Source organism: Physeter macrocephalus, chromosome 1 (genome assembly GCF_002837175.3).
Source record: "Physeter macrocephalus isolate SW-GA chromosome 1, ASM283717v5, whole genome shotgun sequence".
NCBI lineage: Eukaryota > Metazoa > Chordata > Mammalia > Artiodactyla > Physeteridae > Physeter > Physeter macrocephalus.
Genome location: NC_041214.2, coordinates 72,182,718 through 72,208,466, shown reverse-complemented (window position 1 = coordinate 72,208,466; position 25,749 = coordinate 72,182,718). Strand labels below are relative to the sequence as shown.

General features: G+C 37.1%; 1 protein-coding gene across 8 annotated transcripts in view; it reads left to right on the top strand.

The window, feature by feature from the left end:
• Positions 1 to 25,749, top strand: part of ZMAT3 (zinc finger matrin-type 3) — a 68,078-nt gene that overhangs the window by 24,325 nt on the left and 18,004 nt on the right. For 4 of the 8 annotated variants that reach the window (XM_007116142.2, XM_028491376.2, XM_007116143.4 and 1 more), the window contains exon 6: positions 1,457 to 2,078. The exons of 3 other annotated variants lie outside the window; for them this stretch is intronic. In XM_007116142.2, the coding sequence (XP_007116204.1) occupies positions 1,457 to 1,668 (212 nt within the window). In that variant the 3' untranslated portion in view covers positions 1,669 to 2,078. Of the gene's footprint in view, positions 1 to 1,456; positions 2,079 to 25,749 lie in introns of those variants that run through there. One more of the 8 variants, XM_055083907.1, reaches the window with a different exon arrangement.

Genomic DNA, 25,749 nt, shown 5'->3' with positions numbered 1-25,749 from the left:
ACAACAAAAAGCTAATTGGAAAGGCAAGAGAAGCATAGATAAAAGGGACATATAGAAAGCACAATGTAATAAGATTAATGAAAATCTAAACATATATCAGTAATTGCAATAAATGTAAACTTACTAAAGTCCCAGTTAAAAGACAAAGATTTTAAGATTAGGTAAAAAATATTCAGCTGAAATGAAGGAAGCTGAGATTAGATTAAAAAAACTTTAGGATAGAAGGTGTTTAGACTTATGTTCTCTGATCAGAGTATAATTAAATGAGATGTCAATAATAAAAATATAAAAAAGCTGGGCTTCCCTGGTGGTGCAGTGGTTGCGCGTCCGCCTGCCGATGCAGGGGAACCGGGTTCGCGCCCCGGTCTGGGAGGATCCCACATGCCGCGGAGCGGCTGGGTCCGTGAGCCATGGCCGCTGAGCCTGTGCGTCCGGAGCCTGTGCTCCGCAACGGGAGAGGCCACAGCAGTGAGAGGCCCGCGTACCGCAAAAAAAAAAAAAAAAAAAAAGCAAACAAAATTTTTATGTGTTTGGAAGTTTTTAAACATTTCTAAATAGCTCATGGGCCAAAGAAGAAATCATACTGGTGATGGAGAATTCTTAGACCCTGATAGTAATAAAAATACATCAATATTTGTAGCATGCAGTTAAAGTAACGTTTTGAGAAAAGCCTTAAATGTTTATTATTATAGTAGAAAGGAAAAGCAGAAAATTGTTGAGCTAATGGTCCAACTTAAGAAGTCAGTTACATAAAGAAAAAAATTATCAATAATTCCACCATTTTTGTATACATCATTCCAATTCTTTGTGTATGTTAGTTCTGTAGAATGGAAATGTAATCATATTTTGTGATATTCTTATTTTACTTAATAGCATATTATAATCAAATATTGTTACTAAAGAGTTTTCTATAACATTGTTTTTAGTGACTGTATAGTTTTTCATTGCATTCATTAACCATGATTTTTCAAGTTATATTTTTGGATCTTTCCTTTCCCCTCACCCTCCCAAAGAAGCTTTTATAAACTCTGATGAAATAAATGTCCTTGCTCATAAATCTCTATGCAAAAATTCTCAACATTTTCTTAGTATAATTCTTAGAAGTAGAATTTTTGGATTAAAGAATTAGCATAATTATACAGATTTTGATATAATGCTTGGAAATGAAAGTATTTTTTAAATTATATTTACTTTTTAGAGACATTGCCATTTAGAGTTTGGGTCTGGCTCTACAGTAACATTTCTGATGATAGTTGGAGGAATCATTTTAGCTTTTTGGATTGAACCTGTATAAAATTGTAATTTTTAAAACCCATTAACTTTATATTCTTTTAAAGCTAGGAATGTGTGAATTTTATACTTTGAGCTTAGAATTACAAATTACAGTGATAATTGGTCAGACCACCATTCACTTAGTATGTTGAAGTGAATACATTACTTTTGCCTCTTGCTTTAGCAGGTCCTTACTTCAATCCCCGCTCTCGGCAGAGAATTCCACGTGATCTGGCCATGTGCGTTACTCCAAGTGGCCAGTTTTACTGCTCCATGTGTAATGTTGGGGCCGGTGAAGAAATGGAATTCCGGCAACATTTAGAGAGCAAGCAACATAAAAGCAAGGTGTCTGAACAGCGGTACAGGAATGAGATGGAGAATCTGGGATATGTATAGTGATTGTCATATTCAGATAGAGCAGCTTGTCCTGCCTGTTGTTTGCCTTCTGTCAACATGTTCTGCTTTGTGATTCTTTTGATATGAGTACATTCCTCTGCTCAATGTTAATACACGTAACCTGCAGTGGTACCACGAGGTGTCAAAACTGGGGAAGGAAGAGAACATGCTTAAGTCATGATGCTTTTTCAGGTCAGTTGTGTTGAGCTGCTTAAAGCCTGTGACCTACCTACCCCATGATAAATAACTTTTTATCTTGACCAAGTTCTGGTCAACTAGTAGCCTGACCACTTAGAGCTTTAGCTATTTAAAAACTTCATCTTTTTTTTGCAATTTTAGTATTATGTACTGCTAAATAAATAATTTTATTGAGTTCTTGCTTCAGATCATAGTAAAAACAGGTAAGCAAAGATTTTAGTTTCCCAAGGCTTCTTTGGAATCACCACCTCAACTCAATGCATTGTCAGTAGGATATACTATGTAAAACTGCATTAGAGTCCTTCCCAGGACAGTTTTTCTCTTTATCATGTCCTCCAATTATTGAAATGCAGGTTTTCTTAGATTCAGACAGTTCTAATGTGCTTGTGTACTTCCAAACAGTGAAACTTCATTTCCAGTTGTGAATTTCACAAATTTAAATTCACCTTCTTCCCACCTCTTTTTTTCTCCCAGTTGAATTAGCTTATCCAATAAGCTCATTTTCATGCCCCAGCTATGTTGTGGGTTTTCCAAGCCCCACATTTGAATATCCAATGAGTTTAGAATAGATGTGATTTTTTTAAAAAAATACGTTTTTTTCAGTTGGTTTTAGGAAATGAAATGTGTTTGATATTTCAATTTAGAGTTACTTGATGATAATAACATGTACTTATATGATGGTCTCAAATGTAAGTTCAGATCCCTTGATGTTTGTTTTGGTAGACTTTTTAGGTAAACAGATCCTTACGTTTTACTTACATTCTTCTTTGTCTTGCTAGTTTGTTGACTGTCCTGAAAAATACCACACCTTTACTCTTTCTGAGATAGAGAAGAATTTTTTTAAAAAGTTAATCAAATTTTAGCATCATCATTTCCAATAGAAAAATACCTGAACTTTGGCATTATTCTTTATAATCTAGCTTCCTTGAGGATAGATAATAAAAGTATATTACAGATTACTTTCATATCTGATAATTTCAACAGTATTATTATTTTTGTTCTTTGTTTTTAAAATGAGAAGCTCTAGTGTTATATCTAGATTAAATAATGGAGGATTCTACGAACTTTCATTAACCATATTTTACCTATTTACTATATTTACATGGATAAGACTGGTGCTCATCCATACTTCTTTTGAAAGACCATGTTCACCAGGTAGTTTATATTGAGCAATATCTTTGCACTATGGTAAATTCACTTTTGATTGCTTATATTATTAATTAAAAATAAAACTCCTATTTTTCCTTGAAAATTCTGTAGGCAAAGAGATGAGGAGAAGGAAAATTATAATCATCATTCTTCTCCTTTAGTACTTCTGAACAATTTTTAAATACTAGACCCATATTTAAAATTAAGTTTTGTGATTAACCTCTGGTACACCACCAAGTTGCCCTTCTGTTGAAGTGGTGGTTTTTTGAAAAGTAAAATTGCTTAGTAATTTTATTTTCTCCCAGAAACAGAAGAATGAAATAATATTCTGTTGAGGTTCTATCTAGACATGTGACTCTTAGTATAATAACCCTTTTTGTAGTAATCTATAAAGTATAATTGATTATTTTAGGGCAATTTAGAGCTTATTGGTCAGTAGGTTACTCATTTTGCTGCTAAGCTTTGTGATTCTTTTGATATGAGTACATTCCTCTGCTCAATGTTAATACACGTAACCTGCAGTGGTACCACGAGGTGTCAAAACTGGGGAAGGAAGAGAACATGCTTAAGTCATGATGCTTTTTCAGGTCAGTTGTGTTGAGCTGCTTAAAGCCTGTGACCTACCTACCCCATGATAAATAACTTTTTATCTTGACCAAGTTCTGGTCAACTAGTAGCCTGACCACTTAGAGCTTTAGCTATTTAAAAACTTCATCTTTTTTTTGCAATTTTAGTATTATGTACTGCTAAATAAATAATTTTATTGAGTTCTTGCTTCAGATCATAGTAAAAACAGGTAAGCAAAGATTTTAGTTTCCCAAGGCTTCTTTGGAATCACCACCTCAACTCAATGCATTGTCAGTAGGATATACTATGTAAAACTGCATTAGAGTCCTTCCCAGGACAGTTTTTCTCTTTATCATGTCCTCCAATTATTGAAATGCAGGTTTTCTTAGATTCAGACAGTTCTAATGTGCTTGTGTACTTCCAAACAGTGAAACTTCATTTCCAGTTGTGAATTTCACAAATTTAAATTCACCTTCTTCCCACCTCTTTTTTTCTCCCAGTTGAATTAGCTTATCCAATAAGCTCATTTTCATGCCCCAGCTATGTTGTGGGTTTTCCAAGCCCCACATTTGAATATCCAATGAGTTTAGAATAGATGTGATTTTTTTAAAAAAATACGTTTTTTTCAGTTGGTTTTAGGAAATGAAATGTGTTTGATATTTCAATTTAGAGTTACTTGATGATAATAACATGTACTTATATGATGGTCTCAAATGTAAGTTCAGATCCCTTGATGTTTGTTTTGGTAGACTTTTTAGGTAAACAGATCCTTACGTTTTACTTACATTCTTCTTTGTCTTGCTAGTTTGTTGACTGTCCTGAAAAATACCACACCTTTACTCTTTCTGAGATAGAGAAGAATTTTTTTAAAAAGTTAATCAAATTTTAGCATCATCATTTCCAATAGAAAAATACCTGAACTTTGGCATTATTCTTTATAATTTAGCTTCCTTGAGGATAGATAATAAAAGTATATTACAGATTACTTTCATATCTGATAATTTCAACAGTATTATTATTTTTGTTCTTTGTTTTTAAAATGAGAAGCTCTAGTGTTATATCTAGATTAAATAATGGAGGATTCTACGAACTTTCATTAACCATATTTTACCTATTTACTATATTTACATGGATAAGACTGGTGCTCATCCATACTTCTTTTGAAAGGCCATGTTCACCAGGTAGTTTATATTGAGCAATATCTTTGCACTATGGTAAATTCACTTTTGATTGCTTATATTATTAATTAAAAATAAAACTCCTATTTTTCCTTGAAAATTCTGTAGGCAAAGAGATGAGGAGAAGGAAAATTATAATCATCATTCTTCTCCTTTAGTACTTCTGAACAATTTTTAAATACTAGACCCATATTTAAAATTAAGTTTTGTGATTAACCTCTGGTACACCACCAAGTTGCCCTTCTGTTGAAGTGGTGGTTTTTTGAAAAGTAAAATTGCTTAGTAATTTTATTTTCTCCCAGAAACAGAAGAATGAAATAATATTCTGTTGAGGTTCTATCTAGACATGTGACTCTTAGTATAATAACCCTTTTTGTAGTAATCTATAAAGTATAATTGATTATTTTAGGGCAATTTAGAGCTTATTGGTCAGTAGGTTACTCATTTTGCTGCTAAGTGTAATTTTTTGGTAGATTTTAATATGACAGTTCTGGCCACATGGTTCTGTGATTATTTAAAAATCTCATTTTTTCCCCTCTCTGTATGTGTGACTATATATATGTATACACATGTATAGGTATGTGTGTGTGTATATATATGTATTTATATATATATACACACATATATGTATAAAACTATGTACATATAGCTTTATGTGATACCATAGAGAAGATTTCATTGAATCCTTAGATAACAGTAAAAGATTGTGGATAAGAATTTACATTTTATAAAAGTGGCATTCATCCACTTTCGGTTTTTCCTTTGCAAATAAAATTAAAGGAAGGATTCCCTCTACTCTCCCCACATAACAATTTCATTATATATATATAAAAGCAGTGGACTTAAGGCCTTAATGTTTTTCCTGGCCTTGCATATTCAGGTTTCTCATCTCTCAGTGCCCTTAATGGATGTTATGAATCCATAAACGCATTTTCTTTTAAAGAAAAAAGTTAGATTTATAGTGTTAATTCTTACTTGTTATATTTCTTTGCACTAAAAAAGAGTGATGTGTTTGTTTTATATGACACTTTAGATACCATATTGCCTACAATAGCTGGGTTTGCTCCTTAATTTCCAAACTCTAAGAAGTTGCTAAATAACTTCTATGATGATTTATAAAGGTTACATACACGTCCAAAAAAATCACACATCTCTGTGACAGTGGGTTATGTTTTGAGCTTGTTACCTTGCAATATTCTCCTGTGTTCCATAGGTGAAACAAAGGGTGACAGAGGTGTCAGAAAGGAAATGCCTAAATAAATACATCTCTTCATGGTACAATTTCTCATACTCATGCATTCCTTACAGACAGTGTTTTTTTTCCCCTGTCAAAGAAGGCTGTTGTTACTACTGCAGTCAGTGATACGTGATCTCATTTGGTTTCATTTAGTGAAATCGAGTCCTGCTCTTTATTGTGCTTTAGAATTTGCACCCTGTGCTCCCCAGGAATCATGTTAGTATCTTTTTATATTCTGTATATAAGGATGGACAGAGGCCTAACCAATGGAAAACCTGTAGTCAAATAAGTAGATTCACGTAATCATCTGCAAGAAGCACTCAGAGCATCAAAGTCTCTTTTCTCTGTGAATATCTTTGTGTAAGTTGTCATTCAAAAATCAGTGTTCAAAGGTAACAATTAGAAACTCTTCTAAGATATTGAGGGCAAGAAGTTGTGAAGGAAAAATTTTGGTGTTCCAATTAAAAGATTGGATTGCTTATGCCTTCGAAGTGTTTTTTCAAAAATGTTCAGCTACAGAACCGAGTGTGCCATGTAATCCTTTGGACCCCACATTGAAAACACTTTGTCAGTCTTGTCTTTGTAGATCACGTACTACAACTTGTAAATATGTGCATGTTGTTTATGACGTTTGTCTGCTTGTCTCTTATTGCACTGAATTCTGCAAGGTGAATACTTATTTTATACCATTCATTTAGAAAAAGTTCCGCCTCCAACTCCTCCTCCCTATTGCCCCTTTTCATTAGTTGGTAAACTTAGAAAACCATTTAGAGTTTTTGAAACCCTGAGATTGAATGAAGAATCATGGCTATCAGAGATCATCCCCATGTCCCTCTTACTTAAACAGCTAAAAGGAAAGCATGAGATCTTCCACTTTATTTTACAGAGCTGTTCTCCAGTACTGGTGTGCTTGCTTGTAGCTACACTATCTACACTTTGAACAAGGATAAAAGGATATATGTATATATCTATATCTGGTTAAATCTTCCTCTGTAAATAGACTCGAAGGATTAGTGGTGGGATTAATGATTCCTTCACTCCTGAATTGCTGGGATTATGAGCAACGACAGTCTGAGGACTATCCAGTGACCCATGTGAAACGAGTCTTGCTTGTGTCAGGGGAGACAGGTAACTGTTTTGCATAATATCCTCTACAGAGAGGCCTAGGAGTGATGGATTTGGAACCTAATCTGTTTTGTTTCCTCAGTGTCAGAACATAGGCTGGAAGTTCCTTCTAAAAAAACGTGGTGGGACATGTACTAAAGACAACAGAGCTGCTTTAGAAATAGAGAAGTGTTTTGTCAGTATAGGCAAAAGTTCAATGCAGGCTTTTGAACAGATATTTAAAAAATACTCCACCTTACCAACTTATTATTTTTTTAACCAGCCAAATCACCCTTCAGGAGCTTCAGGCATAATAAAGAATGTTTTGTTGTTGCTTTAGTTTTTTGGTGGTGGACCACTGCCATTGTGAGCTATTACTATTAATCTAACTGAATGGACAAATAGCTGTGTAAATAGCTTCTCATATGATATTTCTACTGATAGCTGTTTGACTTTGCCTTCTTATTATGAATGGGAGGATCATTTATCAACTCCCTTTCTGGGTAGCTACCAAAAAAAATACTGGCTTATGGTACCATGTGACCCTGTCTTTGATAAGCCCAGAATATGAGTGCCTTTAGCAAGTTTTAGCATTTCACAGAGAGAAGAGATGATAGAATTATTGCCATTAATCACGATTCATAAAACAGGAGCTTGGAATAACAAAGCTTTATGTGCATTCTGTGTTCTACATCTTTTTTTTTCTTTATGCAATCTCAATTTGATATTGAGTAAGACTGTATCATTATTGATCAGGAACCGTACATCCTGAAAATGAATCCAGTTGTCCCAGGCTGGCAACAGTCATTGATTTTTTTTTTCTCCTTGATCTGTGTTACATTTATATTTAGTGAATAGTAGTGTGGTGGATTGGGAGAGCTTGATATTGAAGTCTGGAAAAACTTTATTCCAGTGTCTTTTTCAAACTATTCTAATACTGTAGAGAGGATAGAATTATGTATTTGCAAATGAAGTGTGTGAAGAGACTGTCTTCACAATACTTATTAATTGTGCTAGTTCATCTCTACATTAAAAACAGGCATCTTCACAAATCAGGTTCAAGGTGTTTTAAAGCAAAATTTTCCTTACTTCAATTAATTTAAAATTTTAAATTGCCTGAGTACTTTGTCTTTAAAACACACTGCTAAATTAATTTTATTGTAGAAATATTAACATTTTTCTTGACATTTTATTATGAAAAATTTTAAACATAGAGTTGAAGAATTTTACAATACACTATCACTAGATTCTACCATCAACATTTTCCAGTACTTGTATTACTGCATATCTGTCTATCCCTCTATTTTTCCATCAAAATGGAGTTTTAAAAAATACACATTTTAATGTAAATTTCAGACATTTCCCTTAAACACTTCAGCATAGGTGGCATTAACCATAGTTTAATATTTGTCTGCATATTAACATCTTTTAAAAAGCTGTGTATGAAGTTGAAAACCTGAGCCAATTAACATATGTCCTTTTCTCCTGTGGACTTTAGCATTCCCCTTTCAGTTTCTGTATGTGCTTAGAGTGAGGGAAGACGACTCCTTTTCAAACTGAAGTTTTCTGGTGTTGGTCGTTTTAAATGCTAATTGTCATACATTTTAAAGCTTCATGACAAGAATCTTTTCTTTACCCCTCCTCTTATGATGTATTTTTGCTGAACTATGCAGCTTCTTTAGAACACTGTAAATTACTTATTGGGGTTTGTTAAATCAGCTTATACCTCATTTCAATCTACTGCTGCTTTTCCCCATGGTATCACTTCTTTTACTACTTTCACATGTTCTACCAGAAAGTAGAGAGGAGTACAGTCAACCCCATAGACTATTAGCTGTTTTAATCAACTCTACAGGAACAGATTGAGTAGTTTAGAAAGTGGAACCATTAATTTATCTAAAGCCTTTGACTTCCCTGAGAATTGTAATTGCCCATGCTTTCTCTTAGCCATAATTAGCAGGATTAAAAATGATTGTACTGTACGATGAGTTGTTGAAATTGTGAGCCTTAGTAACCATCTTCAGCTTTACTCTAGTACTGTTTAGGAAAAAGTTTTGACATATGCCTTTATTTTTATGCCAATTTTTTTTTGTGGACAAAATCGGAAGAATTTAAGTGACTTATTGCAGGTCATGAAGATTCAGCGGGTAAGTCAGAACTGAAACGTCAGTATTCCTGATGCATGTTCTTGTGCTTGCTTGATAAAATTCATGGCTTTCAAAATAACACTTCCTTTGGGGCCCTTAAAATGAAAATATGTATTTTTACTAATTAGACTTTCATTCTTAGACATTTCACAATTCTTTGAACTTCAAGATTTTTCCATGGTCAGTGTTCCTCATTAAGTCAATGCAACTGCTAAAACTATCACTAACAATACAGGTTTTATCAGATTTCCTTTTGCATTGTATAACCTTCTTGATTGATTCATAACTTTCTATGTAAGTGCTTAAGTGACCCCCTCACTAGTGAAAATAAATGTTCTATATCGCTGATTATATGTATATTCTCTACATGATATATTTTTTTAAGGAAAAGTAACCCCATGTGTTCGGATGAACGATATTACCCTAGGGCAAAGCACATATAAAGCAGTTTATTTCTACTCTGAAAAATCTGGCATTTATGGGAACAAAACTCTTTTAGAATGGCTGGTCATTGTTTTGCCTTCTTTTGGTACTTGAGCATCTTTCTGTGGTTTTGTAAATTAGTGTGTCGTTTTGTAAGAATTTCATGTTATTCTGTATTAATTGGTGTTCACCTTGTGGTATCCTCAGCTGCGCTGCCGTTATAATTTACTTTGGGTATGGTGTGTCTGCTCTGAAATGCCTTGCTAGAGTATGTCAGACTCTGCTCTAAAGCATTTCATGTATCTGCTAGGAGAATAAGTCGCCTCTCTTGGATGTATGCTCTAGATCCAGAAGCAAAACTGATTTTGCTTTCACTGCTAATGTTGCATTTTAGCGCAGTCATTGTTTTAAATTAGAGAATAAAATCATGGAAAACCAAGGGAGGCTTTAGAACCCTTCATTTAATGGCATGGCAAACTTTTAAAACTGCTTTTACTGTTTCACTAGGACAATGTCTCTGGTAAAGGATATAGCTAAAAAATGCCAGCCAAAACTGTATGAAATTGGGATTGTTTCCTACAATCTTCCCTAAATGTCATACAGGGGTTTAACATCTGTATATGCTATGTGTCAGTCACCACTTTGGAAATCTGTTTGTGTTCTGAGGCTACATAAATGACAAAAATGTCATGGGATTAAAACCACTCAGCTGTGAATTGTGAAACTGAAATTGCTCTTTTGGTTTTATTTTCTTCAGCATATTGGATAGAGAAATCTGAAAGTTATTTAAAATTTACACTGCTTATGTTGATGGCTCATTTTGGCTGTGTATACTCACTTATGTATTGATTTCTGATAAAGGCTTGACATTATTATGTCATTTTGTGTTCAATTTAATAAAAGAGTTTCTGAGTCTTGTCTGCAGATCATTTGCTTATGAGTTGGAGATCAAGGAAAGAAGGTACATTGTCAGCACTGAGGTGCTGAGGTGTTATTTTATGTTTTTTTTGCGGTACGCGGGCCTCTCACTGTTGTGGCCTCTCCCGTTGCAGAGCACAGGCTCCGGACGCTCAGGCTCAGCGGCCATGGCTCACAGGCCCAGCCGCTCCGCGGCATGTGGGATCTTCCCACACAAACCCGTGTCCCCTGCATCGGCAGGCGGTCTCTCAACCCCTGAGCCACCAGGGAAGCCCCTGAGGTGTTATTTTTGATGCAGATGGTTGATGGCTGTGGATTCACCATTCATCAGTCTGCACGTACTCTGCCACCTGCTTCTTGAACTCATGCAGAGTATTGTCAGCTACTTGGGCTTGCAGTAGAATTGACCCAGCTGCCCACACTACCTACCCCTTTCCCCCATCACTGGCGTTCGCCTGGGACTGGAGCGAGTTCTCAATTTTATTGATATAATTTAAAGTTTATCTTTCCTTCAAATTCTGAGAAAAGTTGCTTAGCGGGACCATAACTGCTGCTTCTGGAAATAAGCACGTATTAAAAGGTGTATATGCCCGCTAATCTTTTGTGTATTTCACATATAAAATACTCTTGCAAATATAATCAGCTTATATAAACAATATATTATTGGGGTATGGTCTTTTAAGCACTCTGGTTAACTGTATGCAATGTGCTTTTGAAGTTGAATGCTTATTTTAAAAAGATTATAGGCCTGGAAGGTGCTGTTGTGGTTTTTTTAATTGGGATGCAAGACACATACACTTACTGTCGTGGGAAAAATTCTTGTGTCTGCACAGAAAAAATGTTTCTGAATGAAGTGAACAGATTGCATTGAATCTGTCTGTGTGTTGTAAAATACTCAAGGCATTGGCACATTTTATTAAATCATCTACAAGAGATTTTTAGCTTAAAAGAAAGCCACGATAATGGGCATAAAAACAGAGTTTTAAACCACTTGAGCTTGTCAGATTTTCTTTCTCCAGGCATTTCTGAGGCTTATGTGTTTGCTGAAAATCTTTTCAAGGTCAAGCATGGGGCGTTATCTTTTAAAATTGCCTGTATGGAAAAGACTAACACTGAACTTTCCCAGTCTGTTATAAATTGATACAAGATTGTTAAGATCAGAAATAGATCTTTTTGTGATAAGTTTTAAGATTTTTATCATCTGAGTTGAAACTTAACCCACCAAGTTTTATTCCTATTTGTGAGACATTCATAAACTGTTGAAAATTGGGAACTTAGAAAAAGATAAAGACAGGTAACTATTTTGAAGTATAAATATTATTTAATAGAGATGTGATTATGAGTTCTTACTCTGTATCAGAAAACAAAAGTCACCTGAAAATACACTCCATAGTGTGTGTGTGTGTGTGTGAGAGAGAGAGAGAGAGAGAGAGATGTGTGTTGGGGGGAGTAGATGGAAAGATGGAAATATGTTTAAGATGATCAAATACTTGTAATGAAGTATGTCGAAAGGAACAGACGGAAATTTGCCACTGGAAGAAATATGCTCCACCACGGGCAGTCTATAACTTCTGCTTGGCATTTTGGATAAGTTTTTAAGTATGTAATTGGAGCTTCAAATATGTTTTGGCTGGCAGCCATCCCTCCAGACAGGAACAAGATGTCTTTCATATTAGCCTCAATTTTTTAATCTTTGCTGATGATAGAAGCTCTTCTCTATCCTTGTTTTCTGGAAACAGCTTACCAGGTTATGGACTTTGACCAAAGGTATCTAGTGCCACCCTGTGGACTCTCTAAATCTTGCAGTTAGCAGTTTGAATGTGGTTGGTACACTACCTTTGAAGCAGTATCTTTGGCTAAAAAATACCTAGTGGTGGAAAGGACTTTTTATCTGTAAATAAAGCAAAGGCAGATATGTCTTTGGGAGATATTGAGGAGTGTATTCTTTTACAGCTTTAGCTGCTAAAGTGTGCAGAGTGGGAAAAGTGGCAGATCTGGATTCAGGATACATATGTATGTATATGTCTGTATATATATGCATATGTGTCTATGATTTTTTTGTGATGTTTTAAAAATGTCTATTTTGCTTTAAAGAATCCATTATCCATACATTTTTGTGTATGTGAACAACAAGCATGGAAACTACATTAAAATGATGGTCAACAAAAGTCCCAAACTAGAAGGAAAGGACTAGAAAAATCTTTCATCAAAGAAGATTGTTGAAAATTTTAAAAATTATATACAGGGACAAATGTTAACAGATGTGTAAATCATGCTGACAATATACAAACTAAACTAGATAATACTGAGGTTTTCTCAAACGTAATTTATTTTTGAGAACATAATGTTTTCTGCCTCAGTAAGCTAGCAGTACATAAAGAGACATATTTTTAAGTCTTTTATTAAATATTTCAAACGTTTAGAAAAAGTACATACTAAGATAACTGGTTCCAGTTCTGTTACCTATGTGCTCTTGGGCATGTCACTTAACCTCTCTAAAATTCAGTTTCTCAGAATTGGGGTATTAGGTGTGAATTCTAGTTATTTATTTTCATCCCTCTTAGTAGTATGGATAGTTTAGAGAATTGATGATTTAAAAATCAGTTGAGGTCTTCCCTGGTGGCGCGGTGGTTGAGGGTCCGCCTGCCGGTGCAGGGGACACGGGTTCGTGCCCCGGTCCGGGAGGATCCCACATGCGGTGGAGCGGCTGGGCCCGCGAGCCATGGCCCCTGGGCCTGCGCGTCCAGAGCCTGTGTTCCGCGGCGGGAGAGGCCACAATAGTAAGAGGCCCACGTACCGCAAAAAAAAATAAAATTAAATTTAAAAAAATCAGTTGAGTTTTTTGAATAGATAAGTCTTGATCTCACCCCTGAACTCATGCTTCCCTGTTTCCTTCCCCAGAGGCGATGACAGTTACCAGTTTTTAAGCTATTTTCCCAGAGATATTCTATGCAATATGAATGGTGGCATTTCATACACTTTTTCCAGTGACCAATGTGCCTTGGCAGTCATTCTATACCGACACATGTGGATCTCATTCTTTTTGACAGTGTGGTGTTCCCTTGTATAATTTCCAAAATTTCTTTTGTTGGTCCTCTACTGATGGATGTATATATTCTTGTGATTTGTTTAAGTTTAAAAACCTTTAAAAATCGTAGTAAAATATACATAACAAAATGTATCATTTTAACCATTTTTAAGTCTACAGTTCAGTGGCATTAAGTATGTTCACATTGTTGTGCAACTATCACCACCCTCCAACTCCAGAACTGTTTTCTTCTTCCTAAACTGAAACTCTGTAACTCATTAAAAAACGCTCTTTCCCGCCCCCCACCCCACCCAGAGCATGGGAACCACCATTCTACTCTCTGTCTTTATGAATTTGACTATTCTAGGTACCGCATGTAAGTGGAATCATACAGTATTTGTCTTCTTGTGACCGTCTTATTTCATTTAGCATAATATCCTCAAGGTTCATCCATGTTGTAGCATGTGTCAGAATTCTTTTCCTTTATAGGCCCAATAATATTTCATTGTATGTATACACTGCATTTTGTTTTCCCATTCATCTGTTGATGGACATTTGGGCTGCTTCTACCTTTTGGCTATTGTGAATAATACTGCTATGAACATGGGTGTACAAAAATTTTAAACTTTTAAAATTCTGAATTATTTCATATATGCAATATAGAGGAAAACCAAACAGACGTACATATACTCATCACAAAGCTTGCCAGCACTATCAAATCCTAACATTTTGCCATATTTTATTCTGATATTCTGAAGTACAGATTCAGCTGAAGCCCACTGTGCACCTTTTCCCAATTCTAATCTCATCTCTCCCCAGATAAACCCACATCTTGAACTTGATATTTATTATTCCACGTACATTACTATATTAATATCATATGTATCATAAACAATATATAATACTGTTTATGCTTTCAAAATTAACATAAATGGCATCACAATATGCAGATATCTCTTTTTCTTTTTTTCTCATCATTGTTTTTGAGATTTATCAATATACATTTAGCTATAATTTATTCATTTTACATACTAGATAGTGTCCCACTGTCTGAATTCATCCTTCTGTTGATGAACATCTAGGTGGTTTTTCAATATTTCCTTTTTAGAAACAATACTGCAGTGGATTTTAAAAATTTATCTCCATAGACTCTAGAAACTCGATCCTTGCTTCATCACCTCAGAACTTGTTACAAATGCAGCATCCCAGACTCCACTCCAGACCTACTGAATTAGAACCTATCTTTATGCCAGATCCCCAGGGGATTTGTAGGCATATTAAAGTTTGAGCAGTTGTCCTCAAACAGTCCCACAGTTGAATCCCCTGGGGAGTTAAAGCCAACAGCAATAACAATAACAGCAAACTTATGCCTGGGTCATTCCCCAAAGATTTTGATTTAATTGATTTAATTGCTCTAGGATGTACCTGAGTCTTCTAAAACTTCTTAGGTGATTATAATATGTAGCCAAGATTTAGAATGACTGCTTGGACCAAAACAGCCGTGGCTGCATTGTGTGTGTCGCTTGGCTTTTACTGGGATGCCTGTTTAGAAAGGACAGATTTACCAACAAGGGGCTAGAGCAGGCAGGTAGATATTATGATGGAACTTCTAATGCAGGAAATTTTCAAAACACTTGAGCAAATGCTTTGTCCTATTTTAAGTACAATTAGTTCTTAGTCCATAGAGCTTAACTCACACTTGTAAGGCACTAACTATATATCAGATAATCTTCTAAAGAGCACTTTGTTAATGTTATCTCTCTTAAAATTTGTTGCAAAATTTCCTTTCCACTTAAGAAAACTTTGAAATTTTGAGTGAAAAAGTGCAGTTTGAGGGGCTTCCCTGGTGGCGCAGTGGTTGCGCGTCCGCCTGCCGATGCAGGGGAACCGGGTTGGCGCCCCGGTCTGGGAGGATCCCACATGCCGCGGAGCGGCTGGGCCCGTGAGCCATGGCCGCTGAGCCTGCGCGTCCGGGGCCTGTGCTCCGCAACGGGAGAGGCCACAACAGAGGGAGGCCTGCATACCACCAAAAAAAAAAAAGTGCAGTTTGACAGAAAGTCAGAATACGTTAGTCCTAAGAAAGGATGCACTGCAGGACGCTGAGGCTCTGTGCTTTGTGCTCGGCGGGCTGTGAAGCACTCCACTTTCAGCATCCAGTCTGGGGCTCTTCCTGGGGGAAGCTGCCATCCACTTACTGGACAGGGCATAGGATTTGAGTGCGTAAAAACTGCCGCTTCCCAAAGAAAGAGAACTTGGGACGTTGTCCCTTTAGTGATGTGGGCTTTTCTGCCCAACACTAAAATTGGAAAAATTTCTGACCTTCAGTGGAGTCTTGGGAATAATTATTCACCTATCCAGTTACGCTGCATTTTTGCAAATAAGTTGTAGAACAGAGCATTAAATCACAACTGGATCGGCTATTTTGAAGTGTATGTGACCTGAAGGAACTTTCTCAGAAATTTGTTTTTTCCCATTACTTAAGTTCATGTTTAATCACGTAAGTAGACATACAAACATTTTCACTGTCAAATATTCCAACACTTTTGAAAAGGGAAAACGCTCCTTAAAATCCCCATTTCCCCAACCCCACTTTTCCCTTCCTAGAGGTAACTCGTACTACTAGCATAATGTGCATTCTTCCAAACCTATTTCACTGTATCTCTAAGTATGTAGCTTTTATGTTTTACTGGAGAAGTTTTCTAAGCCCTTTACTTTTAGTATCTGTTATAGTGCTTCTTATTTAACCATATGTTCTCATCTCTAGCCCAGATTTGCTAAATTCTTCCATGTGTTACACTAGATATGAATTTATTCACCCCCGTTACAGCTTAAAAATGCACTCTAGAGAATTAAAACAAGTGACCAAAGCTGAAGAGTTCACTGCTGTAGCAGAATTGTATTTTAAAAGGCAAGCAGCGACACCTTAGTTTTATGTTTCCTGTCTTGGATGGCGAAAACTATAAGGCAAAGCCTTTCCCTGGGACGAGAACTGTGCCTCTGTTTCTGCATGAGGACCCACTGTCTCTTTCCTCTAGTGCCAGTGGCTTGCAGTCAGCAGCCTGGGGCATTTTCATTTGCTGAGTGTGATGCTGTTTTTCCTCTGTGCCCTTCCTCCACCTGTGCAGGAGGATGATGAAATTTGTTCCTTAGGAATTCTCTTTGATTGCTGGCAGCGCAGTATCCACCCAATGGGTTCATAAGCAAAGGCCTTAGGAAATGCTCATTGTGTTCTGCAGATGGGCACTCTCAGAATGGCTGTTGCCTGATGCCGCCATATATGTCATCCACAAGCCCTCCTGCCAAGTCCTTCTTAGTGGACCGAGGAAAGAGGATGATCAGCTTCATGTTTCTTTGCGTGTGATCACCATTTTATCACTTGGTAGCTGGCGAGGAAAACAGGAATTCATCTTTGGGTTCAAGGACTCTACAGAGTCACTACCAGTTAGAAAAACTGTGGCCTGTGCTGGATTTCAAGAGAGATTTATGTGCTACCTTGTAATTGCCCTATCACAGGTGGTTGCCACTTTTGGAATTCATAGACTGAGGCCCTGAAGAGTAAAAGCCAAGCGTCTGAGGAGGGAGCCTAAGGCAAATCTGGCCATGTCATTCTTTGCCTTTAAAACCTTCACTGCTTCCCTATTGTCACAGAATTAAATCAAAGTCTTTTTAAAGCAGAGCTCACAAACCAGCAGCCTAAGGCTGAGTTTGTCTTGCAGATATATTTTCTCTAGCCCCACAGTGTTTTAGAAAAATTAGAATTAGTTCCCAAGAGACTAAAGCAAATGGATTTACCATAAAAATTTGGATTTCTGGCCATATTGGGCAGCATTTCTGTATAAGTCAGATGATGATGTGTGAGCTGTGGCTACACTTTCTGGATGGGGCATGAGCTCTCCACTTTGCCAAAACAGCTGGGCCTCCACCCTTTATTGGACTCCTCTGGAGCTTCTGGAACTACAAGCCTGCTCTCTGCCCCGCAGCTCCTCTGCTGCTGCAGGATGGAAAGAAGGAGGGAACTCTAACCTTTCTGTTATAGCTGCAAACCTGGAAGCGTCAAGGTGTTAATAACTGATGTGGCAGCCCTTTGGTAATGAGGATCAAGAGCCAGCTGATAAATACTCCCTATTCTTATTACTTGGGGGAATAATTCCAAGCTGTGTTCCATGTAGTAATTCTCCATAGCTCCTGGAGAGTCCCCAGTGGAACAGAGCTGCAGTTTTCCACCACAGTAACCAGATCACCTTCACCCTTGGATTGGTTTTCTCTCCTTGTATTCACTCTTTCCAGTCCCTCACTCTCATTCTTTGGGAAGACCTCCTGAAGATAAACTGCTTGTACTTAAGCCCCTGTCGCAGGCTTTGCTTGGTGGGCACCAAGGCTAAGACCTCCTCCATTCCCAATTTTCTTAACCAGCCCACCTGACTCGTTCAGTTTACCTTCCTGGTTCTGCAGGCCTTTGCAGTTGTGACCCTGTCCTAGAGACTCTCCTTTAGCGACTCACTCCAGGTATTCTACACCATGACCACCCAGAGCAAGTCCTCAGTCACTCTATGCAACATCAAAGCCCTTTGCTAGTGCTGTTTCCTTTGCTTGAAACCCCACTCCTGCAGCCCTATGCCGATTCCCTGCTCCCCTCCTTCCATCAGCACATTCCTACTCAGCCTTCAAGGCCAGCTTCAGTTTAGATTCCTCTGTGGACCCTTACCTAATTCCTCCACACTCGAGCATCTTTAAAGGCTGAGGAGAAAGAGCTAGGAGAGAGAGAGAGATTGCAGATAGAGGAAGAAGACACTGATGGAGCCCGCTCTTGTTGGAGATGATGGGAAGGGCATCAGGGGTGCAGATGTGGGTGCTTACCTCTAAAAGGTGAAGGATTCTTCACTCTCTGAGATAGGAGTAATGATAGCCAAAAAACTATCTACTCTGTGCCTGGCACGTTCTGAGTGTTTTCAAAATATTTAACAAGTGTAAGCCTTTCTTCCTCACAAGGACTCTTGTATCCTGTGAGGTATGTGTTATTATTATCCCCATTTTACAGATTAGAAAATTGAGGCACAGAAAGGTTAAGTAACTACCCAAGATCACACAGCTGGTAGGTAGTCAGATTGCCAGGTAATCTGATTTCAAAGTTCATGCTCTTGACCACTATGTCTTATGGTTCCTTAAGGGAAGCTAATGTAGAAAATACATACTTAGGGAAAAGAAAGCTGAGATGGGTGATGTTAGTTGACCTAAATTTTCCCAATGGAGCAGGAGACAAAGCCAGCCAGTGTGATTGTAGGAGGTGGTGACCTTGTTTGAATTTGACTAGAAAGTGAAAAAGAAGGAAGAGTAAATTGGTCTTGGTCTTGTTTTTCAAAAGCTCCTAAAATATGAGTAACACTGTGCCTGCCTCTTAGAACATTGTCAAGTTCTTGGCAACTAAACTTCTACTTTTGCCAAATGGCACCATTCCTCTGTTGTTGGTTTTCCTTGTGGCACTTCCAGAAATCACAGTGCTTGAGGCTCTGACATATTTTGGAAATGATACAGGAGTGGACAGACTGTCCAGAACATGGGGGAACATGCTTCTGGAAAAAGTACCTTTGCTTTCCCCAGCATTGCTGTAAACACCTAGGAAGGATTTGGGGGTGTTTTGTAGTCTGGCATAGTCTGGGTGGTTTCCAGAACAGAGGGGCACCAGTCTCCATGAGAATGGAAAAGATGTCTCCTGCCCAGCAAATTCTCATGCCCAGAAGGGTGGTTTATCCACAGCCATGCATCTCCCTGTGGACTGTGGGGGGACCTGGGACGTTTTGCTTCTATTTGTGTTATCGCCTGCTTTACACAACCATCTTCAAAGTTTTCACATCCTTGCCATTAAATAGACGTTACATGCTTGATGCTTGTGGGAATCTTTCCATTATCTCATAACCATCCTGTGAAGACATGCACAACTGATTCACCATAACACAGGCAGGAATATAGCTGCATGGAGTGATGGAAGGACGGTATGCCTGATTCAGGGATGCAACACTCAACTTAACTACATTTAACAAATTAAGTCAGGAGCCTAAATCGAAGTAAACAAACCAAACAACCAAAAGTGTGGATGCATATATGGGTAAAATAATGGGGAAAAAAATGTGGGAAAGGGAAATTGCATTTTCCCATTGAGGCTGGTTTTTCCATATTTAGTTTTGTGAAAATCTTGTTTGCATCATCATCTTTGCTTTATGAAGCAAGGCTAAAAGCCCTTTAGTTGTGGCAATTATTTTTCACTCATGGGATGGTAACAAAAGATAGAACAAGAATGAAGAATAAAAGGTAACATTCTGAAAACAATCAGGCTGTTTTCACCTCAGGGCTTCTTGAGGTGAGGCTGGAGTTCTCAAGCTTCAGTGTGCACTAGAATCCCTGGGGTGCTGGTTCTTTAGCCCCACATTCAGGGGTCTGGATTAAGTAAACCTGGGCTTGAACCCAGAAATCTGCATTTTGAACAAGTACCTATGGTGAACCTGATTGGGGGGGCAGTGCCCACAGTGGTTTAGAGGGAATGTTTTTGTTTTAAAAGATAAGAAAATGAAAAGAAGGTATTGTTTTCAAGCTTCAGTTAACTTATTGCTGGGATTATTATTAAAATGAGTAACCTAGCAAAATCTCGATACTTGGTTGAGTTTGCCTAAACTGTCAATGTTTGTTATATGTACTATTTCAAATGCATAGTATTCCCTTATCACCCTTTTGTTGGCTGCAGAATCTGTAGTGCTAGCTCCATTTTATTTGTAATATGTGTCTTTTCTCTTTTTAATCTTTGTCAGTCTTGCTAGAGATTCGTTGGTTTTATTGATCTTTTCAGAGAATTACTTCTGCGTTTGATTGATTTTTCTCTATTGTTTTTCTGTTTTCAATTTCACTGATTTCTTCTCTTCTCTTTAGTATTTCCTTCCTTAGGCTTGCTTTGAGTTTATTTTGCTCTTCTTTTTCTAGACTGTTGAGGCAAGTGCTTGGATTATCAATTCGAGATTTTTCTTTGTATCTAATTATGCATTTAACACTGTAAATTTCACTCTCAGCACAGCTTTAGTGCTAATGTGTTGTGTTTTCACTTTGTTCAGTTTAATATATTTTTTAAAATTTCCCTTGAGACTTCCTCTTTGACGTGGATTATTTAAGAGTGAGGAGCGTGTTGCTTAACTTCCAAGTGTTTGGAGATTTTCCTATTTTTGATTTCTAGTTTGATTCCCCTGTGGTCAAAGAATGAAGCCTGATTTTTTTTTTTTTTTTTTTTTTGGTTGTGCTGCATGGCTTGTGGGATCTTAGTTCCCTGACCAGGGATCAAACCCACACCCTTGGCAGTGAAAGTATGGACTGCTAACCACTGGACTGTCAGGGAATTCCCTGCCTGATTTCAATTTTTAAAAATTTGTCAAGGTTTGTTTTATGGCCCAGAATATGGTCTATTTTGGAATATATTCTTTGGGAACTTGAAAAAAATATGTATTCTGCTGTTGCATGGAATATTCTATGAATGAGTAGATCATGTTGATTGATAAGTTTTTGAGTTCTATATCCTTGCTGATTTTCTATCTAGTTGTTCTGGTAATTGTTGAGAAAGGAGTGTTGAAGTCTTTAACTGTAATTGTGAATTTGTCTGTTTCTCCTTTCAGTTTCATCATTTTTGCATCACATATTTTGAACTTTATGATTTGGTGTATCTAAATTTAGGACTGCTATATCTGCTTGGTGGATTGATCCCTTTATTATTATATAATGTCTCTAGTAATTTTCTTTGCTCTGAAGACTTGTTTATCTGATATTCATATAGCCACTACTGCTTTTTAAATGAATGTTTTCATGGTATACATTTTTCCATCCTTTTACTTTCAACATGCTTATATTGCTATGTTTAAAATGAGTTTCTTAACACAACGTAAAACAACTATAGCCCAATAAAAAAAGGAAAAGTAAAAAAAAGAAAATAAAGTGAGTTTCTCGTAGACATCATATAGTTCTGTCATGATTTTTAATCCACTCTGCCAACCTGTGTCTTTTAATTATTGTATTTAAACCATTTCCATGTAATTATTGATATGTTAGGACTTAAAACTGCCATTTTATTTTTTGTTTTCTGTTCTCTCTGCTTTTTGTTTCTGTTTTCTTTTTCCTACCCTCCTGGGGGTTACTTGAACATTGTTTAGACTTCATTTTGATTTAACTATAGTGTTTTGTTGGTATCTGTTTGTATAACATTTTAAATGGTTGCTCTAGGTATTACATTATGTATACCTAACGTTACCATTTACTAGTGTTGTCCTTTTACTATTTCAAATGAAGTGTAGAAACCTTACCCCTGTTACTTTCCTTTACCCTTGCCCCCTCATAATTGTCTTGACTATTTCCTCCACATACATTTAGAACCATGTCAGACAGTGTAATAATTTTTGCTTCAACTCTCAAACATAATTTAGAAAACTGAAGAGCAGAAGGAAAGTCTAGTGTATTTACCCATATTTTTGGTCCTTGTATTTCCAAGGTTCCTACTATTATCATTTCCTTTTTGTTTAGAGAACTTTCTTTAGCTATTCTTTTAGGGTAGGTATGCTGGTGACAGATTCTCATAGTTTTCATTCATCTGGGAATGTACTGTCTTTCTCTTCCTTCCTAAATGTTATTTTTGCTAGGTATAGGATTCCGAGTTGACAGTTCTTTCTTTCAGCACTTGAAAAATGTTGTGCCACTTCCTTCTGGCCTCTGTGGTTTCGAATAAACAATACACTTTCACTCAAATAGTTTGTTCCTATGGATGGCATGTCATTTCTCTCTTACTGCTTATAAAAGTTTTTCTTTGTCTTTCATTTTCAGAGGTTTGACTATAATGTGTTTTGGTATGGATTTCTTTAGATTTCCTTATTTGGGATTTTCTCCCAAACTGAATCTGTAGGTTTATGTTTTCTGCCAAATTTGGGAAGTTTTCACCATTATTTCTTTGAGTCCTTTCTCAGCCCCTTACTTTTTCTCCTCCCTTTTTAGAATTCTGATGACACAAATGTTCAATCTGTTGTTATCATCCCACGAGTCCCTGAGGCTATGTTCATTTCTTAAAAGTATATATTTCTTTCTGGTTGTTCAGGTTGGGTAATTTCTATCATTCTATCTTCTATTTCACTGATTCTTTCCTCTGTCCCTTTCATTCTGCTCTTGAGCCCATTCACTGAGTTTTTTATTTTGGTTATTGTATTTTTCATTTCTAAAATTTCCATTTCACTCTTCTTTATATCTTCTATTTCTTTGTTGAGGCTTTCAATTTTTTTCATTTGTTTCAAGTGTGTTAATTATTGCTCATTGAACATTTTTGTGATAGATAATTTAAAATGGTTGTCAGATAATTCTGTCATCGCAATGTTGGCATCTATTAATTGTCTTTTTTATTCCATTTGAGATCTTCCTGTTTCTTAGTATGAAAGATGACTTTCTATCAGAATCTGGACATTTGGGTAGCATTTTGTTATGAGAACTTGGATCTTAATTAAACCTTCTGTATCAGCTGGATTCGTGAAGCCCTGCTCCAGCAGGGAAATGGCGGCAGAACATTGTGACAGCCAAGTGAGGCTGGAAGTTCAGGTTTCCCACTTGGTATCTATTGACATTCAAGAGGAGGCTCTTTATTACTGCCTTTCAGGGGTGGGAATTCTGGCTCCCCATTTGGCCTCCACTGACACCTGCCTAGCTGGAAGGGGTTGGAGTGCCTTGTTATTGCTCCCCAGATAGCCTCAACTGACACCCAGTGGCCTCATCACTGCTGGGCAGTGGTGAGGATCCTGACTCATCAGTAGGCCTCCTCTGATCCATGCCACTGGGGATGTTAGGGGGCACTAAGTGGAGATGGAAGTCCAAGGTCCCATGTGATCTCCAATGACACTGCTAGAGTGGGAGCTCATTACTGGCTGATGGGAATGCAAGTCCAGGTTCTCTACTTGGCCTTCTCAGATGCAACCCTGGCAGGGGTGTTGGGGTGCCTGGTGAGGGTGGAAGTCTAGCTCCCCACTCAGCCTTTGCTGGCATGGGTGGAGTTGGGAACCACAGGTTTTTCTGTGGTATTTGCCTAGAGTATAGCTGTTTTTGTCTAAACATTTACTATCTTGCTCGGCTCCCCCTCTCCTAGTCCTTTGGCTAGAGACAGCAGGCTTTTGTGGAGCTTTTTAAAAATCTGCACTTATTTACTGAGTAGCTGGCTTCCTTAGCTATTTACAAGTCTGGGATATATGAGGCAAACAGAAAATCCAGGGTACTCACGACCATATCATTCCTTGCATCTTGAGGTCCCTAGCCATTCTGCCTTCCTTTCTCCACCTTTCTGATTATTCCTATGATTGTCTTACATATAACATTTTACTTAGCAGGAGGACTAGAGAAAAGTACATCCTCCCCACCTTCCCAGAAGCAGAAGCCCAGTGCTTTAAAAATACATCTCCACAAAACTAATGTGAGCTATGAGCTATAGCTACTATTTCTACTTAATATTTTATTATAGGGATTCTCTTTAGGCTATAAGTCCCTGAAAAGCACCACTTTTAATTGTTGTATAACATAGCATTGCTTCCATGGCCTTTTTGTGACATTTAGTCTGTTTTCAGTTTTTCACTAGTGTAGATAACATTAAGTAAACATATTTTCCTGATAACTGTCCAATTCTCTGATTATTTTCTTAGCATATATTTCTAGAAAGGGAGTTGCTAGATCAGAAGGAGAAAAAAAATTAAAAGGCCTTTGATATATATTTGTTTCCAGAACAGTTGTACTGATTTTGACTCCTAGAAGCAGACCATGAGAATGCCAGACTTACCATACTCTAATGTTGAATATTATCAGTTAGGAAAATTTGCTGATTTAAAAGGAAAAAAGAGTATTTTAAAATTTTACACAGGATTTCTTTGATTAATAGTGAGGTTGAACTTCATTACAATACTAGTTCAATAACTTCACCAACAACATGGAAGCTTAAAAAATAAATCATCATGTTCCGATTTAAAGCTATAATATTATTTTTATGGTATGATATGGTATCGTAATATCATGATAATATATCATAATATTATAATATTACATGAATCTCCATATGTGATAAAATTGCAGAGAACCATATACCCACATAGAAACACATACAAAGGAGCACCTATAAAGCAGGTGAAATCTGAATAAGGTCTGTGGATTATACCCATGTTAATTTCTTGATTTTGATATTGTACTGTAGTTATATAAATTGTGACTAGTAGAGGAAACTGGCTGATGGCACCTCTCTGAACTATTTTGTAAACATTGATAATCGGTATCTTCTGTTTTATTTTCATAAACATTATTCTTTTGGGGTGTCTGAACCAGTCTGGCTCTTAAATTAGTTTCTTTCAAAGTTTCTGTTTAGATCAGGGACAAGAGAAGCCTCTATTCTCTTGTCACACCTGAAATCTGATATGGGGACTTGTCTCTGGTCACGGGGAGGCCTCGCTCCTATTGGGCATATCAGATGTCGGGCCAGGACATTGCTTCGTGCCTTGTTCCTGATTCATACCTGAACCTGGAGTTGCTACTTTCCACTTCACTATTCTGCTGGGTAGGACATTGTGTCTCCACCCATTTAACCCCAACTGAAAATGGAGTCTGTTCTGTCTTTTGTTTTTCCTAGAAGGAGCTCTTATAATTGTCCACAGATCCTATGGCACTGGGGACTTATGAAGAATACTGACAGGGTGGTCTCTGATCAAAAGTAAGAATAGGCACATAAAATGATTGAGTTTTAGAATAGTAAATAATTCTCCAAAGACTATAATAATTGTAAAAACGTTTCAACTAAAAAGAGATCAGCGTGTAAGAATATTCCTAGGCTGTCAGAATCTTTCCTGTCAGGCAGGACCAGGGTCAGGACTTAAAAGACTGTTTTTGAACTATATCTGCTCCCATCATAATAAAACTCCAAATACAACTTTCACAGTTATGATTTGGGTCATATAAAACGTATTCACTTAGACATTAAAGTTAATGTGATTTGTAGTTATATTCCCAAGGGACAGAATTGACAAAATATTTTATCCAAAAGAGGTGAGGCTTTGGGGGCTTCCCTGGTGGCGCAGTGGTTGCGCGTCCGCCTGCCGATGC